Below are 23,966 nucleotides of genomic sequence, written 5' to 3'. Positions count from 1 at the left end.
ACATAAGGCCTATCTACCTAGCATTACAAACTTCATATATAACATTGCTTAATTGTGTGGTAGGCAACACGCCTATTTGGATGGACAGTAGCACCCCTTAGTGGAAAATACCACCCACATAGCCACTGCATAGTGGCAGCATCAAACAGCTTGCTTAAACAGTTGCTCAAGCTGCAAAGAGAAAATTAACCAGATCTTCTCTCCGCTGGAGATACAGAAGGCCACTAACACTACTCCAACAATCATCGAACCCCAGATGTTAACCCTGGGCAGAGGGAGGCCAACAGTGTCTGTTCAATCCGGCTGAGGTTATTCATGAAGGCCTTCAAAACCTTGCACCCCGCCTGAGGTATGGTGATCCTCAGGTTAAAGCACCAGCAGTCAGCTCCCCCCCTCAAAAAGGGGAAAGCAGCCAATGGCCATCTGGGACTACGGTGACCAACATAGGGTACTAAACTATTGGGTAAGTTGTGGTCTCACAAAGCAGGACATTTATGTTCAATGTCAAGTGTACCTTACTGCAGGGCTCCTGTATTTCCAGTCCTTCCACCGGTAGGAGAGGGAAGGCAGGTTAAGAGAAATCAGGATACGAAAATCCAAATGGAAACTGCTCCAATGTCAAAGTAGCCACAGGGACATGTTCAGTTCGCCTGACATTGGACCGAAGTAGACACAAAGGTAGAAAGGTAAAGGAGAGATATTAACTAAGTAAACACATACCAGTCAATACCTTTGAGCCATGCCTTGCAGCTGAACATCACAGGCCAGGACAACATGGTGTTGTTGTCAAAGACTAGGGACGAAATGCTCCAACCCCCAGCAGGGTCGGAGAATCCCCTGGGGCCGCCGAAAATCCGGCCTCCGCCGTGGCAGAGATTCTCCGCCACCCGGGAAGTGGCGGGAATCACGCCACTCTGATCGGCGAGGCCCCTGTGGCGATTCTCCGGCCCGCGATGGGCTGAAGTCCCGCCGCTGGGAGGCCTCTCCCACCGCCGAGGTTTGAACCACCTCTGGTGGCGGCGTGACCGGGCCCCCAGGGGGGGCATGGGGCGATTGGACCCTGGGGGGGTGCCCCCACAGTGACCAGGCCCGCGATCGGGGCTCCCCGATCAGGGGGCGGGCCAGTGCCTGGGGGCACTCTTTCTCCTCCGCCGCCGCCACGGCCTCCGCCATGGCGGAAGTGGAAGAGAAACCCACAGCGCGCATGCGCCGGTGGCGACGTCAGTGGCGAACTGGCGAAAGCCTTTCGGCCAGCCCCGCTGCCGGGCGGCGGGCCTGAAAGGCCGCTGGCGCCGGTCGGCGTGGTGCCAACCGCTCCGGCGCAGGGCTAGCCCCCAATGGTGCGGAGAATACCGCACCTTTGGGGAGGCCCGACCCCGGAGTGGTCGGCGCCACTCCCCTACGCCGGGACCCCCCGTCACGCCGGGTAGGGGAGAATCCCGCCCCAGGACAGAATGTCACACTCGCCTCTCATCCCACCCCAACAAGCTAATCAAAATTCGCAACTCTCAAACTTATCTGGTTACCATAAATCCATATATGGAGCTGCAATAGAGTGTCAACATTTACAATTTCACTTTTGCCCCCAGCAACCAAAATCAACGAATAATAACCTTTATTATTGTCACAAGCTGGCTTACATTAACACTGCAATGAAGTTACTGTGAAAATCCCCTAGTTGCCATATTCTGGCACCTGTTTGGGTACACGGAGGGAGAATACAGACTGTCCAAATCACCTAACAGCACGTCTTTTGGGACTTGTGGGAGGAAACTGGAGCACCCGGAGGAAACCCATGCAGACTCTGCACAGACAGTGACCCGCTGTGAAGCAACGGTCCTAACCACTGTGCTACCATGCCACTCAAGTTCAAGCTATTAGAAATCGTACCCATTGACCTATAATTTTCTTTTAAATTGTGTATAATTGCTAATCTTTGGTGATCGGCGGGCATTCATACTCACATAAGGCTGGTCAAGTGCAGACCAAGCCCCCTCCCTCATTACCATGCAATGTTCCAGACAGAAATTAATTCAAATGAAGGGAGGATGGGGCTGTCTTTAGAGTTCCATGATTTTAGTCTGTCCACATCAGCGGTGTGTTAAAAACCTGTGAATTAATTAAAACAAAAAGATCGATGGTCAATTGAGCCTAATTTTGAATGGGCTTCAAGAGAAATTTGAATAGGGCGAGACACTTTTCCTTCACTGTGTCTCCCTGATTGTGAAATGTTATAGAGGCCATGAGAGAGTGGCTCTGTAATTACTTGTAGATAGGCAGGGATAAAAAACAGAAATCAAATAAAAGTAGAAGCTGGATTTGGGTCAGTAATGCTTGGGAATCCCAATCTCTCGCCCTTAAATCAGCTCAAAACAAATAATCTACAAACATACATTACAATACTCAGGTCACATAAAAAAGGCTAACATCATTTAATCTCATGATTCTGCAAATCATTGCTACTGAAGACTCAATATAGAGAAAATCTGCCAAAATATGATAAAATACAATCCTAGATGTTTCCGTCAGGAATAATAATAATAATCCTTGGACGTATTCTCAGTGAATGAGCTGGCACAGCGGGCTAATTTAGGGGGGATGCCATTTAAGGTAGCGAGTAATGGGTTTAGGTATTTGGGGATTCAGATAGCGAGGGAATGGACGGGGCTCCACAAGTGGAACTTAAGGAAGCTGGTGGAGGAGGCTAGGGAGGATCTTACACTGCACTTAACGCTGGCAGAGAGGGTCCAAGTGGTGAAAATTAATATTCTGCCGAGGTTCTTGTTTATCTTTCAAGCTCTCCCGATCTTTATACTATTTTCGGAAAGTGGACACAATCATTTCTGACTTTGTATGGGCGGGAAGGTGCTGAGGGTGGGGAGGACCCTGCAGCAGAGATAGAGGCAGCAGGTGGGGTTGGCATTGCCAAACTTGTTTCATTATTATTGAGCTGCGGTGATGGGAAGTAGAAGGGGTAGAATGGGTTTGGATGGAGAAGGAATCTTATAAGGGGTCTAGTTTGAGGGCTATGGTGATGGCAGCATTGCCAATGGCTCAGAGTAGGTATTCAAGGAGCCCGGTGGTACACTCCACTGTGAAAATATGGAATCAGCTGAGGAGGTATTTTAGAGTGGCAGGGATGTCGGTGCTAATGCCGCTGTGCGAGAATCATGACTTTGAGCCGGGGGGGGGGGGGGGGGGGTGTGTGTGTGTGTGTGTGTGTGTGTGTATGTGTGGGGGTGGGGGTGGTGGATAGTGTATACAGGATGTGGAGGGACGTGGGGCTGGTCAATGTGAGGGATCTGTATTAGGAGGAAGGGTTCTCCAGTCCGGAGGAGCTAAGGGAGTGTGTAGAGCCGCCGAGGGGTAGTGAGTTCAGGTATCTGCAGGTTAGGGACTTTGCGAGAAAGGTCTGGAGCGGTTTCCCTAGGTTGCCGGAATAAACTCTGCTGGAGCGACAGCTGCTCCCAGATGTGGAAGAGGAGGGAAGGATTGGGGATATATATAAAAAAGTGCCTGGGGGAGCAGGGGGGCGAGCGGGTGGTGAAGATCAAAGAGAAATGGGAAGCAGAGTTGGGAGGGGAGATCAATTGGGGAGCATGGAGTGAGGCACTGTGTAGGGTAAACGGGACCTCTTGTGCAAGAACGAGCCTGATACAGTTTAAGGTGGTGCACAGGGTGCAGATGACCCGGGCGAGAATGAGTGGGTTCCTTCAGGGAGTAGCAGATGCGTATGAGAGGTGTGGGTGGGGGCCAGCAAATCATGCGCACATGTTTTGGGGTTGCAACCAATTGGGGCGATTCTGGGCAGGAGTGTTCGCCAGGATAGTCGATGAGGAGGTGGCTCCGGGCCCTTTGGTGGCGATATTTGGGGGTTTCAGAGAAGCCGGAGCTCACGGAGAGGAGGAAGGCCGATGTCTTGGCCTTTACCTCTCTGATTGCACGGCGGCGAAATTTGCTGGAGTGGCAGTCCACATCGCCACCGGGGGCAGCGGCTTGGTTGGGTGGCCTGTATGACTTCCTGCTATTAGAGATGATAATGTATGAGTTAAGGGGCTCTTTGGGAGATTTGAGGAAAGGTGGAGGATGTTTGTGACCGTGTTTGAGGGGCTGTTCATCTGGGGCGGGGGGGGAGAAAGAGTCTGAACAGACTGTATAGTTGATTGTAGGGAAGCATGTTTCCCGGGATGTTAGTTCGCTATAACCTGTTTTGATGCATGTTTGTAATAAAATACATTTTTTTAAAAATAATAATAATCCTTATTATTGTCACAAGTAAGCTTACATAAACACTGCAATGAAGTTACTGTGAAAATCCTCTAGTCGTCACAATCCGACGCCTGTTCGGGTACACAGACGGGGAATTCAAATGTCCAATTGGCCTAACGAGCACATCTTTCGGACTTATGGGAGGAAACCGGAGAACCCGGCGGAAACCCATGCAAACATGGGAAGAACGTGCTGACTCCGCGGACAGTGACCCAAGCCAGGATTCGAAACTGGGACCCTGGCGCTGTGAAGCAACAGTGTTAACCATAGTGCTACCGTGTCGAGGATCTGCCATTCTTTGTTTTCAGAGTTACCAATCATTTACTGTCAAAACACATGCTCGGCCAGGGGCAGCACGGTGGCGCAGTGGTTATGACTGCTGCCTCACCGAGGTCCCAGGTTCGATCCCGACTCTGGGTCCCATGCGGATTTAAAAATTCAGCTTCACAGGCCCCTTGACAAAAGCAGCAATCTTTTAGTCATTTAGGTAATCTGAATCACAAAGCATCGATATCCAAATGGGCATACTGGCTCAAAGCACCAGACTGCATGTATTTTCTCTTAATGGCATATTGCAGTCACTTATCACAAGAAACAAATAACATTACAACTCCGGCAAACCTCTGTCCATGGGCCACTGTCCATGTGGAGTTTATACATTCGCCCCGTGTTTGCGTGGGTTTCGCCCACACAACTCAAAAGATGTGCAGATTAGGTGGATTGGCCACGCTTAATTGCCCCTTAATTGGAAAAAATGAGTTGGGTACTCTAAATTTATTTTTAAAAACATGCTCGGCCTTTGGCAAACCTTCTTTGGATTTTGACTGGGCAGCTGGAAAGAAATGGGAGCGTTTTGTACAAAATTCATAAGATTATGGGGTTGATAAATGTTTCCTGATTTTAATATTGCATTATATTCATAATACTGAGGCCTCCTAGAGTCCACTTCCTCTATCCCAGTCACCTGGAGCACACCAGAGACGGTGGGTGTCAATACAGCTCCCATCAGAGTTTCCTGGTATCGGGATTTGTGGAAGCAGCAATTCAGCATTCCTCCCTCACCTACTGGCCAGCGAGGAAAAAAATAGACATTTTGTTAGGAGGCAGCATCCATTTCCAGGGCAAATGAAAAGACTCTTCCTAAAACCACGGAACCAGTTACAAAATGGAACCATTGACCCTGCTTGGTTTTATTGTTGCTCTCCACTAGGAGGTTCTTTGGAAACATTTTTGACAGCAGAGGTTGTTCGGGAAACGACTGTTCCATCATTCTGTATTCGCCATAATTGGCCTCAAGTAAAACATTGCTCGGTATCATGGCTCTGGAGACAAAACTAGTGATTAACACTAAACAAAGCTAATGACACCAGGGAATGCATTTCTGAATAATTCGCACAGGCCCCATGCGGATTTAAAAATTCAGCTTCACAGGCCCCTTGACAAAAGCAGCAATCTTTTAGTCATTTAGGTAATCTGAATCACAAAGCATCGATATCCAAATGGGCATACTGGCTCAAAGCACCAGACTGACCAGACTGCATTTATTTTCTCTTAATGACATTAATATTGCACATAGTCACTTATCACAAGAAACAAATGACATTACAACTCCGGCATACCTCCATCCTTTGCTATTGTAGCTACTGTAGATGGCCAATGGTAAATGGATTCAGATACTACATAGGACTGAAGATCACTTCTGTAACTCAGGAGTGTCATTGATAGTTGTGCAGATAATCTAAGAAAAGGTCTTGGTGTCATTGATTGAAACAATCAGCAACTTGACGCAGGTACTTTATTACCAACCAAACAATGTGGGGGGCTCAGTTTTTAATAAGAGAACCAGCTGATTGACTCAACTATTTTAACCTGACTTCTGAGCAGGCGCATCAGTTGTTGACAGAACAAAGGAAGAGGTCACACAACAAAGATCACTGTTGGTTGGAACTTGGGTGCGCACCACAAACGGCCGAGGCTTCCTAGTGGTTTATTATACGGATTCCATTGCAGAGTAAACAAACAAGAGTGAAACGGGAGTCAGGTTCTAAGTAGAAGATCTTTAATGATTCAGCAGTTTAATTTCCACAAGGATAGATTTGAGCAGCCCCGAGGATTGGATGCAGCTCAGTGATTTGACAGAGCGAGCGAGTCTTATTAGGTCCAAATTAGTTTTTTTGAAATTAATTTCCCATGGATACTGAAGTATGGTATTGGAGAGAAGGGGAGAAACGATCTGCGATTAGAAGGGCATGGAACAATGTTACTCTATACCCCCTTGATAAAGGGTGGGAAGAAGGGCAAGTGATATGTGATGGCGTGAGGTTGGCAGAATAGTGAAATAGGGCCCTTGAATACAAGATTTGACTTTCAGCATGCAAGAATAGCGTCCGTTTTGGGATCTTAAAACCCTGAGTAAAAATCAATTTCTATGGCTCTCAAAAGAGTCAATATTTACATATTGTGGCAATATGTCATTAGTTAAGAGGTGGCACAGGCGATGGGCAAAATGGCCTCTTTCTGTGCTGTAAACGTCTACAGTTACATGGTTCTAAGACCAGACTAAGGATTCCCAAATTGTAGCATCAATAATCATGCAACGTTCTTACTCTGTTCCCCTTCTTAAGAGTTCACAACTATTTCCAGCAACAAAGACGAGTATTTTACACTATAAATATAAGCATTCCTCTCATCAGGTTCCAGTTCAAAGGCTGCACACAAATATTTGTCGGCTAGTGTCAAAGTGCAGGAGGTTGTACAGAATTACCCCGCTGCACGCTTTGGCCATTCGTTAGTGGGGAGCAAAGAAAGTCATGAGATTTCTTCTTATTTAAAAAGATAACAAGAGTCCTCGTTTTCTTGCTCAGGTTTTCATTCTTAAAATGGATTCCCCCATCACCCCCTCTTCCCAATGAGTTAAACCTTGGATCTTGGGGAATTAAATCTAACACGGGTGAATATTTGGCAGTACCCAGTGTTGGAAAGTAGGTCGGAGCTTGTAATTTTTTGCCCAGTGTATTTTTAGTCACAGCCATGATGGTTACAGGGGCATTCTGAAAGGACAGCACCCACCAACCAACAGTGCGAGGGGCAAGGGAGGGTCTCAGCACGGTTGGGTGGACGGGGGAGTTAACCTCTCAGTCAAATTTAATGAGAAAAGGTGGCGCCTTATCAGAATGGCTTGTAATCTCACCAATAACAGGAATACAAAAGTCACAATTCAAACGTGGGGAGGTATAGAATTTAGCAGATTATTTACAACTGGGGGGAAAAAAAAGAGGGGATGAAGTAGGATATTCTATAACCTGGCTATCTGCACCCATGTGTCAAGTGAGATCAGGATCATCAGCATCAGTCTTCAAACTATATAACTGTTACATGACTTAAATATACACACACATAGTTGAAACATAATTGCTGAGTTATCAAGCTCACAAGTTGCATCCACCAAAGAGAACTTTATTTTCACAAAAAAAAACAATTGCTCCCAGTTATTTTTCCCTGCAAGGATGATCTGATGAAGCCGACCAGGTCCTTCCACGTATTTCATATGTAAGCCAACCAGCTACAATGCAATAGTGGCACGGGAAGCTGGGGGGGGGAGTGGGACTGTTATCCAGCGTTTTCTGCTGGCAAGTACGTGTGTGTGTGTGTGTATATGTGTGCACGTGTGTGTGTATGGATAGCAGATAGGTTCAGCTTTGGTGCTCTCCCGATTCAAAATCGCCTAAAGACATTCAATGTCTAGGTTTCCACATGAAGAGTGGTCACATGGGCACAATGTCAAAGGGCTACCAGCGCCCATGGAATCATTACCCCAGCGTGAGTCTATACCCCAGCATGAGTCTATACCTTTGTGGAAAGGGGGGGGGGGGGGGGGGATTGTGTGAGGGTGGTAACATTAGGAGAAAAAGTGACCCGGGAATGACTTCAACATTCCTTCCTTTCAAAAATAGCAAGTACAGACCCGACACCTTAGTGACTTAGCTTTGAGGAAGAGGAGGAAATGAGAAGAGGAAGGGAGTACGAAAAGGCAAATCTATTGCACAACATACTCTCCCTTCCATCTTTCTGTGAACTGCGCCATTCAACACCCAGAAATGTTGGGTAGAAAGGGAGTTACAGCTAGAAGCCCTCCTTAAAAGAGTTACAAATGTGAACAGGGCCAACTAGCTCTAATAATGGTGTGGCAGACTTTGAAATCTTCGTACTAGCCACTTGAGATGCACAACCTCCAATCAACAGAACATTTAACCCTGTTTGTGAAGTGGATTTTCTTTTTGAAACTGGAGTTGCAGACAATTGAACATCGTGCAATCTTATAACGGAGTGTACTTCTGGTAGACACATTCTACAAAACGCAAATCTGTACAAAGTCAGAACCCTACAAAGTCAGTGGAATCTGCCAAATCAGCAATGTGTTCTCATTCTTGTTGTGTACTGTCGGCTTGAAGTCTCTGTTAAAGTTCTGGTAGCCCCTGCCTCCTGAGGCAATGGCAACCGACCTGACCTTCTCCTTCCTGACAAACTCACGGGCTGAAGACCTGCTTCGAACCCACACGTCCGGGTCGTCCACTATCTCATAGATGGAACCGTCCTCAATGCTGTGCTCCAGGGAGCTCTCGTTGGCCTGAGCCTCGCTATGTGCTGACAGTAATTGGCCAGGCAAGTGAGAGGTGGAGCGCAGGTTGTAACGTAGCAAGATCCCTTGCTTCTTATCCAGGTGGTTGTGCTGATCATGAAGGGATTCCTGGGAGGAGGAATCCGCTTTGCCGTTCCCTTCTGGATATTCAGGCATGTCCTCGGTAGATTCGCTTTTCAGTAATTCCAAGTCCAGAGAGCCAATGGTGGGGATCAGAAACTCCACAGGCCCACAGTGCGCATTGAGCGAGATCATTCCCTTTCCTACACAGGAGAGAGAGAAACAGAACTCAGTGACTTGGAAGACCACTAAAACATAATGCAGAGTCTCAATCAGTGGATAACTCGGTGTCACCACTTTAACTTGAGCCACTTAACAGGGTGCTATGAACAAGAAAGAGGCCAGTTTATGCAATTACGAGAAAAAAATGGATTTTTTTGTTCGAAAACACCATCAACATCAAGCAAAGGTTCACTGCATCGTCATGTTTCTTCTATAGTATCCCATCAAACACTTCAGCAAAGAGAAAATGCTGGAAAATCTCAGCAGGTCTGGCAGCATCCGTAGGGAGAGAAAAGAGCTAACGTTTTGAGTCCAGATGACTCTTTGTCAAAGCTAAAAGGCATAGAAAGTGGGAGATATTTATACTGCAGGGTGCGAGAGTGAAAGATGAGTCATAGCCACAGAAATCAAAGGGAAAAGTGTGCTAATGGCAGTTCCCAGAGGGAATAAAAAGGTGTGCAAGGCCAAACAGCAGAGAAACTAAAATCAGAGGGAAAGCTGTGACAGATGTAGATGTGGGGGGAGGGGGGGCATGGGTGGGAAAAAGGTAAAATGAGAAAAAGGTTGGGGGGGGAAAAGAGGGCGAAGCAAAGGGGGAAAAAAAGTAATGTAAGGGGGGATAAAATCGGAGGGGAAATATATATAAAGAAAGAGAAGAAATAAATAAAAGGTAAGACAGTTGAAATGAAATGGAATGAAAACAAAGGGATCGGGGTGGGGTACAGCCAAGCATCTGAAGTTTTTGAATTCGATGTTGAGACCGGAAGGCGTAATCGGAAGATGAGATGCTGTTCCTCCAGTTTACGTTGAGCTTCGCTGGAACATTGCAGCAGGTCAAGGACAGACATGTGGACATGGGAGCAGGGTCTTATGTTAAAATGGCAAGCAACGGGAAGGTCAGGGTCCTGAATGCGCACAGACTGGAGGTGCTCAGCAAAGCGATCACCTAGTCTACGTTTGGTCTCTCCGATATAGAGGAGACCACATTGGAAGTAGCTGATGCAATAGACCAAATTGAAAGAGGTTCAAGTGAAACGCTGCTTACCCTGGAATGAGTATTGTGGGCCTGGGTTTCAGATTCCAGCATCTGCAGTAAATTTTCTTTTACTTCAAAAGTGTAATGTAGACTAGTTGACAATAAAGCTTCCTCCACACTTCCCTAACAAGCATTTTCAGATGTTTGAGAAGTGATTACAGGACAGTTAAATCTCCCTCTACACTGCTCAACAACAGGTTTGAATCCTCAGCTCAAAATACTAACTTTTACCAAATGTACAAAACACATACATTCTTTGGAACTTGCCTAAATTTCTAAACCAATTATGTATAATGTTGGATTCATATTTACATGTTCCATTGCAGACCTTCATTCAATGTGGCACTAAATCACAAGCTATTCTCCATCTTGCTGATGTTTAAATAACCATGTCAGACCCTCTGTTCTTCCTAGAATGCCAACCAAATTCTTCATCTTACGAAAGAAACTGCAAAACGGTGAATTTTAAATGGAGAGAGAAAACAAATCTTTACCTGTTACTTTTGGAATTCCTTCAAGTTTCGGAACTGGTAGAGTGATCAAAATTCCTTGATTCGTCCCAACCCAGAGCATGCCTTGGCAAACCAGTAAACACGTCACCAAAACATTCCTTTGGCCTTAATGAGGGGAAAGAGGGGGGAAAAAAAGGTAATTGTACAGAAGATCTTAAGGTCCAGGAGTAATCATTTGTTCTTCGTATTCAAAACGATATTACTGAACAAGAACTCCCTTCCTTATCTAATCACTAATAACACAGTCAATTATAGAATTTAGTAATGGAATAATGATTTGAAGGCTGTTAAATCAGTCCATGGGCTTGGCTTTTTACAGTCAGCATTGACCAAGCTTATGTGGCCATTTGAACAAATCTGGACCCTTTCCGCATTTGGTCTTTCCCATTACTTCTCTTAGCAGCCACTCAACATTATAACCAACAAGAGAGATGGCGGTGAGTGCAGAGCAAAGTGGGAGGTATGCAGAACATCGCAAACATTTGGATTTACTTAATGGATTCTAGTCTGGAAATCAAGGTTGATTTCCCATTGGGCAATCCATCAGCCACTGTATTTCTAAAACTAAAAAATGACATTTAGCCTCTCCAGTATCAGTACCCTGGTACTGTTGGTCATTGCAGGCGACAGATGAATTAACTATGCATGTTTGATGAGAAAGGATTGATCGGTGTTGATGTGGAGTTAGTTCAATTGAGTTGTATGGTGGCACAGTGGGTAACATTGCTGCCTCACAGCGCCAGGGACCCGGGTTCGATTACAACCTTGGGTGGCTGTGTGGAGTTGCACATTCTCTCCGTGTCGAATGGCCTCCTTCTGCACTGTGGGGATTCTATGATTCTATGAATTACTACCTCCAGGTTTCGGATTGATTTTAATAGGCAGTTTCCAATTCTCCAGTCAATGATGATGATAACAAGATGATTGGAACAGACTGTGGGCCATGTACATTTTGCCAGGACTGCCATGCTTTTGGCATATTTTTTGCTTCACTCTAGATTTATTTTGTGATGTGCAGGTAATGTATAGATTAAAGGTAAAAACGGTAGACAAAAGTGGCAAATTGCTATGGAGTAGCACTCATATACATGAATCATGGGTGTGATGTCTCAATAAAAAAGTGTGTGAGACAGTGCATGTGGGCACGAGAACACTTGCTTTGATCTTTGTGGTGACCAGACAAAGCTCAACAGGAAAGCTATGGAACAAATATTTCTAATGTTCATTTTTATTTCAGATTATGTTGCGCCGTGGCAGTTTTGTGATGGGACTTCTGTAACTTGATGCTTGGCCACAGCTGACTAAATTTAGGCGCCGGCAGCTCAGCCTTTCAAACCATTAGTTTCCTTCCCAAATCGTATAAATCTCATCTAGAAATCAGACACTCAAAAATTAAAAACTGCAGTTTAATTTTATGATGTTGGCATAAAAACATTCAAACCTATTTTAATTTTCTTCACACCCTGCTTCAAGGGCTCCTCAGTCTACTCCGCACCCCCCAGGAATCCCACTGTCCCCAGCTCAGCCAGCCTTAAGTGATCCGGTTTAGCAAACGATTGGGTGAACCGCTCACACTGTGAACAGCTTACCCGATTTGGGATAGAACATAGAACAGTTCAGCACAGAACAGGCCCTTCGGCCCTCAATGTTGTGCCGAGCCATGATCACCCTACTCAAACCCACGTATCCACCCTATACCCGTAACCCTACAACCCCCCCCCCCCCCCCCCCCCCCAACCTTACTTTTATTAGGACACTACGGGCAATTTAGCATGGCCAATCCACCTAACCCGCACATCTTTGGACTGTGGGAGGAAACCGGAGCACCCGGAGGAAACCCACACACACAGGGGGAGGACGTGCAGACTCCACACAGACAGTGTCCCAGCCGGGAATCGAACCCGGGACCCTGGAGCTGTGAAGCATTTATGCTAACCACCATGCTACCCTGCTGCCTCAATAATTTAACATGTTGCAGCAGAAACTGTTGAAAGCAATTCTGATGCTAAACTAACATTTTATTACAATGAGGCAGAAGGAGAAAACCGGGGACTCTAAAATTAAATGTTGCTTGACGCCAGAATGTTCAGGCAACAAGGATATAAATATTGTCTGCTTGTATCATGATTTCTGCAACATAAAACTGGATAGGTTCACTGGTATTCATAACACAGCCTGGGCCCAATTACAGCACTATTTGCAGAGATGATACTTGGCTCATTTCCTGCTCAATTTATTTGGTGGCCATCGAGACAAAGAAGGTTAAGAAATAGAGCTATCCCAGCAAATACAGAGGGAGTGAAAGGGTCACTTACCAGGGAAGGACACAAGAAGGTTGCAGAATGCTTTATGACAAAATGTGCCTTGGCTCAGTCCTGCCCGAATCAGGAGGTCTGTGCATGGGTTTAAATCCCACTCCAAAGGTTTGGGCACAAAACCAGGCATAAAGGGGGCGTTGCACTATCAGGAGTTGCCAAGCTTTGGATAAGACATTAAACCAAAGCCCCGACTACCATCTCCCCCCCTCCCCAGCCGGTGAGCATAAAAGATCCCACGGCTGCATTATGAAGAACAGCAAGGAGGTTTTTGCCTGGTATTAAGCCCTAGGAAGCCAGCAATAGTAAGTACCTAGGGTCTAATCAAGTCTGCCCACGACAGGGCAGCACGGTGGCCTAGTGGTTAGCACAGCTGCCTCACGGCGCTGAGGACCCAGGTTCAATCCCGGCTCTGGGTCACTGTCTGTGTGGAGTTTGCACATTCTCCCCCACAACCCAAAAATGTGCAGAGTATGTGGATTGACCACGCTAAATTGCCCCTTAATTGGAAAAAATAATTGGGTAATCTAAATTTTTTTTTTTAAAGTCTGCCCACGACAGTAACTATTTACACTACACAGTCCCGTTGGGACAACCAACATGCCGGTCCCTGTTCAGACCGGCCTTTGTGTCAGATTCCTATGAGCCCCAGCTGGGTGGACCTCCGCCCACTACCCAGAAAGCTGGTCTTCTACGAGTCCCATAGGGACCTCAATCACGTTTTGCCCGTGGGCCTCGTAGCGGTTATCACACCTGATGTTTTGGCCAAATTTTATCCCTTAACCAACATCACTAAGTCATTACCTCATTGTTTTTTTTTAGAAGTGGCCTGTAAATTGGCTGCCGTGTCTCCTACATTACAAACAAGGCTACACTTCAAACTACTGAATTGGTGGGAAAGTGCAAGGCACTGTATATGAAAATATTTCATTCAATATTTGAAGTTAGGAACTTATTTCCTGGGATCCTAGACTCGCACCTCACCGTAACTTGGTACGGTTGGTACTATTCCTACGGGCCCCTCTCAAAACGGGAGGCTGGCACAGCTGCTTTTGATGGTAAAATACATTGGCCAAAGGACAAGCAAATGGCAGGTTGTGTGTGCGAAGCATCTTACCTGGAGTGAAGAACGTGCTGCGTGGGACTACATTGATTTCTTGCAGATGTTCCAGAGTCTCGGTGTGAAATAATCGAATCGAGGACCCCGCAGAGAGGGCCATCCACACTCCACCACCAGCTTTCATCATATGAGTCACGTTCACCTTGTCATCAGGGTGGGCATCAAAACACTGCCAGATATCAGGGAGGGAAAGATCAGTTTTACTTGCTAAAAGAAAAAAACCCACCATGATGTTGATTTCAAAGCAGTGCCAAGCGCAATCATTCATAATTGTTTAGAAAACTGAAAATTAAAAAGGACTCCCTACTGCTATTGGTTAGCAGCATTTCTTCTGAAATTTTTTACTCAACACTGGGCCAGGTTTTTAAAAAGGAAACGGACCATCTTGACTTCAGACACTAAGTCACCTTTAGCTGCTGGTCAGCTCAAATCGCCCGTGTGATCTACAAGTTAAATCCTGCATCCATCGATCACTCATTCTATGATTTTAGCTTGCTTTTCTGAGCAGTGTGGTGGTCATCTACCGAAAACCAGTAGGATCCTTTGCAGAATATGCAGTTATAGGCAACTGATGGACGACAGAGCAAGTGACACGCAGCAACTTAAATAAACTGAACTTCAAGCTAGGGAACATCAGGATCGTTTGTTTTCTGCCCCAGCTGGGCCTTCCTGGGGCTACAGCACCAGCAGCAAAGAATCCTAGGTGAAATGCAGCATAAATAAGTTGAGAGCAAAAGTTATTTGTACTTGGTCTCCTCACCAGAACCCAACTGTACACCTGAGTGACACTTTTCCTCTTTCCAAATCCATCTAGCTGATTGCTTTGGGAGCCAGTGTGCCAAGTTAAAACAGTTTTGTGCTGTGGGTCTTTGCCCACTAGAGATTGGATTCAGGCAACCTGAACCTATTATTTGTCGTATCTTCACAAACGTTAGAGAGAAAAAAAGACTGTTCCTCAGCATCAGTCTAGACTGAATTTAAATCCAAACGGCGAAAGGCTAGTGTACAAACAGACGTCACCCAGTCCCACCCGCAGATAGACATCAGCGGAATGCTGATCAGCCAAACTACCACACAGGGCTCGAGGGCACAATCTAAAAGGCAGCCATGTCTGAAAACAATTGTAAAAACAGTGATGGTTCCCCCATTTGCTTCTTCCAGACTGAACCAATTATAAAACTGGCACAAGCACTCAATACAACTCAGCAAGACTAAAAAGGTACAAATTCCCAAGCTCCTGACAAGAGGAAAATGGAAACTTTCCCAATCGATGAAAAGGCAGTTCATCCCAAAGCCTTTATTAATAGGGGTGTTGCGAATGATAGAGTTAGCTCTGCTCTGCAATGGCAAACTGTGAGCTGATTAACGTACTCAAGTGTTACCTTGCGATTTAATCAGACTGCTCTCCTTTACTCCAATGTAGAACCTATTCAATCTCTCACATGGCAGTGTTTTCGTTTGAAAAAGGTAGATTGGTCATCAACAACAACATAAATGGGTAACACGTCCATGTACTTCAGAGGGAACACGGGCATTACTGTAATTGGGAACAATGTCTCACGGATGCAGCATTTACAATTTATAAAGGAAATCAATGAGAATAATTACCGAATGTCAAGCAAACGCCACAGAACACAGCACAGTTGAGATTCCCCAATGTACTATTGAGCGGTGCACTTCAGCAAGGTTCCAGGATGAATGCCCCAATTGTGGGGCGTTATTTCCTCTCAGTCAAGGTACCAAACGAATGCAATAAATCAGCATTGGCAGGCATGGCTTGAAAAACCTTCCAACCAGTGTTCCTGCTTCTTATTTGCTAGCCAATAGAAAACGTTCTGGGCAGGTGATCAGGTTTGGCCAGGTTGTGATGCCCATCACAGTGGAATAGTAATCTCGGCTCACACATAGCCTCTTTAGAGCTGCACGAGGGAAACTAGTGCCGTTGGATCCACACGCCAGTATACTTCCTTACCTTCGGAAAGACAAGTTGGGCGGTGGGAGGGGGCACATGGAATGCTTAGAATTTACAGCACACACTTGTCAAGTTCAACTGAACCCAAGGTGATCCATTTTGTGTTTCACAAAAAAAAAAAGAGATGTGCGGAGGAAGGAAAAGCCCAGTCAGCTTTGCAAGGCAAACTAATTTTTCTGCTTCACTGCTGACAGATGCTTCGGCAAATACAGAACATTCAGTCCCTGTCAAGATTATTCCAACAGACTAGCCGAGACCAAGATTGCTCTGTCTAGCTCCTCTACATGCCCCGTTTTCATGGTCGATCCAATAAACATGACACACGCGTGCGCACACACACACACAGAAGTAAAGGATTCTCGAGCTTCTGCAGCCTCAATGTAATGACAGACTCTCTTATTCTTATCCCAAGGTGGAAACAAAAACAGGCAGAGAAAAAAAAAATTCAAACCTTAATTTCCAATTCAACAACTCATCACACAAATCAGATAATTTTATGTTTAAAATAATTTTGGATAATGACTAAAACAGTATTTGTGAATTAACATACTAAAAAGATTCACGGCATCATCAGGTGCCAGCCTTCTCGCAGTGGAAGCATGCTTACCTCTGTGCCAGAAGGTTAAGTAGAATGAGGGAATTTATAGCACAGAAACAGGCCATTCAGCCCAGCCACTCCATGCCAATCTTTACGCTCCACTCGTTCCTCCTCCTATAGTTCCTTAACTATTAGCATAACCTTAATTCTCTTCTCCTGCATATGCTTATCAAGCCTCCCCTCATTTGTATCTTTTTAAAAAATTTTAGAGTACCCAATTATTTTTTTTCCAATTAAGGGGCAATCTAGCATGGCCAATCAACCTAACCTGCACATCCTGGGGGTGAAACCCATGCAAACACGGGGAGATGTGCAAACTCCACACAGGCAGCGACCCGGGACTGGGATCGAACCCGGGTCCTCAGCGCCCTAGACAGCAGAGCTACCCACTGCGCCACCGAGCCACCCATCCCTCAGGTGTATCCAAACTGCTCGCCTCAACCACTCCACACGTTAGAGAGAGTTCCACATTCTCACAATTCCAAATAAAAAGAGATCATTTCTGAATTTCCCATTTTATTTCTTGCTGACTATTTTGTGCACACAGCCTCGAGATTTGCTCTTTACCTTCATGTGAAACTCTCTTCTAGGGCAATATTTCAATTCACTGGAAACTCACCCACTTGTAGAGCATTAAAATCAGATCCAACCAATCCTCAACATTCTCAATTAAGTCAGTCCTCCCAACAAAAGCTCAAGCTGTTGATTCTTTCCTGCTGCGTATCATATCGTTTGCACCCTTTCCAGTGCCACTATGACTATTTTATGATGACATGCACACTGCACTCCAAGTATGCCTGAAGCAAGGTTCAATAAAGGTTCAGCATCACGTCTCTACTTTTAAATTCTATTCTTCTAGAAATAAACCCCAGTGCTCAATTTGATCTTTTTAATGAGCTTATTGACCAAATTTAGTGATGTGTATTTGCGCTTCCTACCTCTTTGATTCTTCATCCCCATTTCATCAGATTTCTTAATTTCAAAGTTAATGTGCAACCTCTATTCTTACCAAAATGGAATGCCTCACACTTTGTTGAAACTCAGTGCCAATTGTATGCTCGTTCTGCAAGTGTATTAATGGCTTCGTGAAATCTGTGGCAGTTTTCCTCAGTGTCAAGTATGAATCTCTCAAACCCAACTTGGTGTTTTGTACCAATTAAGAAATCATGCTTTTCATTCTAAAATAGAAATTGCTACTATAAATTGTGAACAGTGATCCTTGCACTCGGTGTGGAATTCAGCTCCCACCTTCTACGTCTCTCAATAGCTACCATTTACCACTCCTCACTTTGTGTTTCAATCTGTCAACTACCCACTCTGCTCTTCGTTCCCTGGCTCCACATGTTAGATCTTATCCCATTGGTCAACGTGTGGTACCTTATCAAAGACTTTTAGAAATTTAGATACACTTTATGTGAGATCTTCCGGTTCCTCCGCCACGGGTCCAATATGCAGGCAGGTTGACCCGAGATCTCTCGATATCCCGGGAACTACCAGCCTCCCCAGGGACACTACAGCCGGCCCGGCTGGTCTACAATGTAGACCAGGCAGAACAGCACCCAGGGGAGTCTGCCAGGCCATCAGAGGCCCCTGGATGCCCAGGGGTAGTGAAGGATGGCTTCTTGGCCTTCCCCCTTGGAACGCGGGCAACTTGGCATTGCCCAGCTGGTAACTTGGCACTGCCACCTTGGCACTGCCAAGGTGTCTGGGTGGTACTGCCAAGCTAGCAGGAGCACTGCCAGGATGCCAGTGCAAGGGTGCCTACGGGCTAGTGCCAAGGGTCAGGGCTGGTAAGTGGGGTGGCCTCACTTGGGGGGGGGGTTTGGTGACGTTATTGCCTATGGATGGCGGGGTGGGGAGGGGGGGTGGGAGGGTAGGCAAGCTCACTTAGAGATCGGGCACCCTTTCAAATTCACAGTCCAACCTCAGAGTCCAGCTCCCCAGTACTGAAACAAAATTCTAAGCATGGGCTAAACGGATGAGAAACTACCCAGGACCCAAAAGTGTTGTTCGATAGTGGTGAGGAACTCACGGGCAGATCTGGCGGGAACGTTCCTACAAAAACCGGCACAAATGAACTCTGAAATTTTTGTGTTAAATTCCACCCACATTGTCGAGCATTTCAAAGGCCCTTTTCCGATTGTCAAGCCAGTTCTGGACATTCTAACATTGTGAAAGCCACTTTTTAAATGCAAGTCCTCTTTTACAGAACAGTAGGTGGTGTGGGCCTACTTGTGTTGTGTTTAATTAGCCGTCTGTGTAGAGAAAAGATGACGAGCTTCCTGTGCCAAGACATGAAGCCGCAGGATATTAGCACAACCTTTCTGGGCAATTGTGGGAATTCTAACATCGAAAGGGTTTGGTTAGCAGCCATTGGAAAAGTGGGACATTCAATGCAATTTGCTAGGCCAGGTAGCAATGAGCCCCGGGTTAATGCTCACAATTCCGCAAAAAATTCCACATCATGGCCCAGTAGGCAAGAGGAGCAAGGTGATAAACATAAATTGTTGTTGGTCTTTCCCACACCTCGTGGTGCACAAGGCAGATTTTAATCTGCTCTCATAGCGAGCTTTTTCCTGGAACAGGTCGCAAGCCTGACATAGAATCCCTATAGTGGAGAAGGAGGCTATACGGTTCGAGTCTACAACGACCCTCCAAAAGAGCTCCCCACCCATTCCCACTCCCAGTAACCCCACGTAAACCTTGGACACTAAGGGACAATTTGTCACGGCCAGACCACCTAACCTTCACATCTTTGGACTTTGGGGGGAAACCGGAGCACACAGAGGAAACACACACAGACACGGTGAAGATGTGCAAATTCCACACAGTCACCCAAAGTTGGAATTTGACCCAGGTTCCTCGCGCTGTGAGGCAGCAGTGCTAAACACTGTACCCGTCAGAGGCTAAACGCTGGAGGGGCGCCTCATGTCCTGGGCTGGGACTCGAACCTGGAACTTCTGACTTAGAGACAGGGACTCACCAGAAGACCTCCATAAGGAATAAATAGAGATGGTGCCACTCTGAGCTCTGTATACAAGTTTCACTAGCAGAGGTTTGGTGACTTCATGATAAACAGATCATACATCAGTAAATACAAATTAAAAATTAAGTAACGAAGAAGGGCAGGCGGAATTTATTTTCACCAGAGTATTAGAGTTACACATGGAAGGCCACTGAGGCATTAATAACATAATAGGTAATTCATCCCTTTGAACCCGCTTCACCACTCAATGAGATCATGGTTGATCTACTTCAACACCGTTTCCCTGCACTCTCTTCATATCCATCGATGCTTTTAACATGTAGAAATCTGCCAATCTCAGACTTGAGCACAGTCACCGACTGGAGCACAGATTTACCATGCTCAGAGTGAAGACGTTCCTCCTCATTGCAGTCCAAAATAGCCTGCAATATTATTCCGAGTATATGGGTGGGATTATCTAGCCATTCCCGGCAGTGGGATCTTCCGTCCCTGCCCAAGGCAACCCTCCCTGCGGCAGGACTGGCGAGCCAAAGCATGCCAAGGGCGGGCTGGAAAATCTTGCCCCATGGTTCTAGACCTCCACATCCTTCTTGTTGATTGGTTCAGGAGATTAATAAGAGGCAATTCTGAAAAGGGAAGATATTGTGCAATATGGCAAGAATGCCAAGGCTTCTAATAATGGATTATTCCAGTTCTAGATAAATTTGGGGTTGATAAACTCTCAAGACTCAAGAATCGTGTTGCATGTCAAAGTCTGCCAAGACAGACAACAGTGCCCCTTTAAGGTTGAATAGATTAGAGCATGTCCTTTGCCAAAGCCGGCTGCTGCAATACTCTGGTGTTAGAGCAGAAAGTAACATCTGCTAGTTAATTCTATTGCTGCTAGTGGGAGCATCTAAATCCATTTTTTGCTTCATGTGGCTTTCATAAAATATTCTCACAGAAATTAATCAAAGATCATTTTCTGCAGCGCACACACACTCCTGCCCACTTTGTAATGCAAATGGCGCAAGCTTCTCAAAGCTAATATGAATTTTTAATGTTTTTATCCGAAGTCTTAAGAGATCATATCATTTAAAAATACATTTTAAAATTGTTCTCCATCGTCAAGGAGATTTTTTTATGGCTCCAGCTGTGCAAAGCTGACTGACTGTCAGGAAATATAGTCAGTGGATAGGGACAGTGCCTACGAATGAAAAGCTTCTGGTTAGACAGTCGGGAACAGCCACACGTAGCATGTGCACCTTTTTATTTCCATGCCAAAAGTGAGACAGATTGCAGGCATCAGATACTTTAGTACTCTATCGATCAAATTAAAAAGTCTCCTCCCTCTTCACACCTCCCCTCTCCCCCCAGCTTCTACTCTATATTCTATTGATATTACTTCAGTTAATGTTCTTCAGAATATATTCCTCATGATCCAAGATGCATCATCTTACGCTCTTCTGCTTCCCTCCAGTCCTTAAATGTGTTGCCACCATCAATTTCAAACCCATTCCCGCTCAGATCCCAAGATTGTTAAAGTCCTTACTTCGTTTGGTCTCCTCTCCTGCTATGATTTACAGACTCGTTTAGTATAACAGCACCGGGGACCCATGTTTGATTCCCAGCTTGGGACACTGTCTGTGCGGAGTCTGCACGTTCTCTCAGTGTCTACGTGGGTTTTCTCCAGGTGCTCCGGTTTCCTTCCACAGTTCAAAGATGTGCAGGTTAGGTGGATTGGGCACTCTGAATTCTCCCTCAATGTACCTGAACAGGTGCTGGTTTTGGCGACCAGGGGCTTTTCACAGTAACTTCATTACAGTGTTAATGTAAGCCTACCTGTGACCCTAATAAAGATTATTATTAAACCTAATTGTGTTGTAACCTGTCCAGTCTGGAAATCTAGTGATGGGAAGCGGGGTTTTTGAGCAGACCCTCAACATCATTGGAATCATATTAGTACAGTACTCTGGGAACAGAAACATGAATATACTGTAACTGGATAAGTAAAACAACTTTATTATCACTTTATATTATGTTTTATTACTGTTTTGTGTTTATTTATATCAACAGCGCCTTCCAGTATTTTCTAATATTAATCCATAATCCTGAAAATTCCAAAATCCAGAAATGATTTGGTCCCAAGCATTCCAGACTGGAGGGGTTAGTGTGCATTACTTTAATCCATCACATCATCTCTCCCACACAAATTTGGCAATTTTTTTTTTTTTTTTTAATAAATTTAGTGTACCCAATTCATTTTTTTTTCAATTAAGGGGCAATTTAGTGTGTTCAATCCACCTACCTTTGCACATCTTTGGGTTGTGGGGGCGAAACCCACGCAAACACGGGGAGAATGTGCAAACTCCACACGGACAGTGACCCAGAGCCGGGATCAAACCTGGGACCTCGGCGCCGTAAGGCAACAGGGCTAACCCACTGCGCCACCGTGCTGCCCTGGCAATTTTAATATTACATTCTCTCTTTTATTCTTTCATGGAATTTATTTATTGCCCATCCCTAATCACCCTCGAACTGAGTGGCTTGCTAGGTTATCTCAGAGGCCATTTAAGAGTCAACCACATCGCTGTGGATCTGGAGTCGCATGTAGGCCAGGCCAGGTAAGGACGGCAGATTTCCTTCCTTAAAAAGGACATTAGTGAGCCAGATGTTTTTTTTCCCCCAATGATGGTCGTCATGGTCACCATTATTGAGATCAGCTTTATATTCCAGTTTTTTATTAATTGAATTAGGGGCCTCACGGTAGCATGGTGGTTAGCATCAATGCTTCACAGCTCCAGGGTCCCAGGTTCGATTCCCGGCTGGGTCACTGTCTGTGTGGAGTCTGCACGTCCTCCCCGTGTGTGCGTGGGTTTCCTCCGGGTGCTCCGGTTTCCTCCCACAGTCCAAAGATGTGCGGGTTAGGTGGATTGGCCATGCTAAATCGCCCGTAGTGTAAGGTTAATGGGGGGATTGTTGGGTTACGGGTATACGGGTTACGTGGGTTTAAGTAGGGTGATCATTGCTCGGCACAACATTGAGGGCCGAAGGGCCTGTTCTGTGCTGCACTGTTCTATGTTCTATGAATTTAAATTCCATCAGCTGCTTTTATGCACTTTATGGTCAGTCTAGAAACAGTTCAGTGAAAATCGCAGGCACGAACGTATAAATCCGTGCCGCCACTGTGGTTATCGGCATGGTGGCCTTTCTCTCATAGTCCAAAGATGTGCAGGTTAGGTGGATTGGCTATACTAAATTGCCCCTAGGTGTGGTTAAGGTAATAGGGTGAGGAATTGGACCTATGTAGGATGCTCTTTCAGAGGGTCGGTACAGATTCGACGGGCCAAATGGCCTCCTTCTGCACTATAGGGATTCTATGAATGAGTCCCAACAAACTTAAGTTCCTTCGGCAGGGGCGGGCCAGAATCTAGAGGCCCAGACTAACATAGGTTCGAATCCTGTCACAGCAGCTGGGGAAATTTTAATTCAATTAATAAATAAATCTGGAATAAAATGCTGGGTATAATGATATGCCATAGCGTACAAGGCTATGGACCAAGTACTGGAAAATGCAATTAGAATATATAGGTGTCTGGTGGCCAGCACAGACATGATGGGCCGAAGGGTGTGCTGTTAAAGCCCATGACTCTAGATTCATTAGTTTCATAATCCAAATCTTAAAAAAAAATCATCTTCTTCACTGATGTCCTGAAAGGGAAATCTGCTCTCCTTACCCCAGCCCAGCCAGCATGAGATTTGACACCCACAGCAATGTGGTTGATTCTTAACTGCTCTCTGAAACAGACCAGAAAGCCACTCTTGCTATCGGTGGCTCACCACCACTTGTTCAGGGGCAATTAGGGATGGGCAATTAGATGCTGCCCTCGCCAACAGCGCTCACATCCCAAGGAGGAGAGGAAGTTGAAAATCTGCCTTTCACTGAACCATTTTTCATTCCAGCAACAGGCATAGTAGAAATGTGCAAAGTATCACCTCCATGACCCATACTTCACAGGATGTCCCATCCTGACAAACAAATCAGCACGGCCAATAAACTGGTGACCAAAACTTAATTAAAAACAGCAGGCAGAGCTCCAGTAAAGAAGATGAAGAATTTAGATTATATTTTCTCCATTATAAGCCCCGAATGACACACAAATGGCTCACTACCTCACAGCAAGCTCTGAAGGTTTCCAACCCAAAGATGTGCAGGTTAGATGGATTGACCATGATAAATTGCCCATTGTGACCAAAA

General features: G+C 45.6%; 1 protein-coding gene across 6 annotated transcripts in view; it reads right to left on the bottom strand.

The window, feature by feature from the left end:
* Positions 1-5,765: 5,765 nt before the first annotated feature.
* LOC119979404 (rho guanine nucleotide exchange factor 10-like protein) overlaps positions 5,766-23,966 on the bottom strand; it is a 191,867-nt gene continuing 173,666 nt past the window's right edge. For all 6 annotated transcript variants that reach the window (XM_038821575.1, XM_038821574.1, XM_038821576.1 and 3 more), the window contains 3 exons: positions 14,171-14,342; positions 10,721-10,843; positions 5,766-9,171 (listed from right to left, as the gene is read on the bottom strand). In XM_038821575.1, coding sequence (XP_038677503.1) covers positions 8,651-9,171; positions 10,721-10,843; positions 14,171-14,342 — 816 coding nt within the window. In that variant the 3' untranslated portion in view covers positions 5,766-8,650. The remainder of the gene's footprint in view (positions 9,172-10,720; positions 10,844-14,170; positions 14,343-23,966) is intronic.

Source organism: Scyliorhinus canicula, chromosome 16, assembly GCF_902713615.1.
Source record: "Scyliorhinus canicula chromosome 16, sScyCan1.1, whole genome shotgun sequence".
In the NCBI taxonomy this organism is placed as follows: Eukaryota; Metazoa; Chordata; class Chondrichthyes; order Carcharhiniformes; family Scyliorhinidae; genus Scyliorhinus; species Scyliorhinus canicula.
This window is presented reverse-complemented; position numbering and strand designations above follow the sequence as displayed.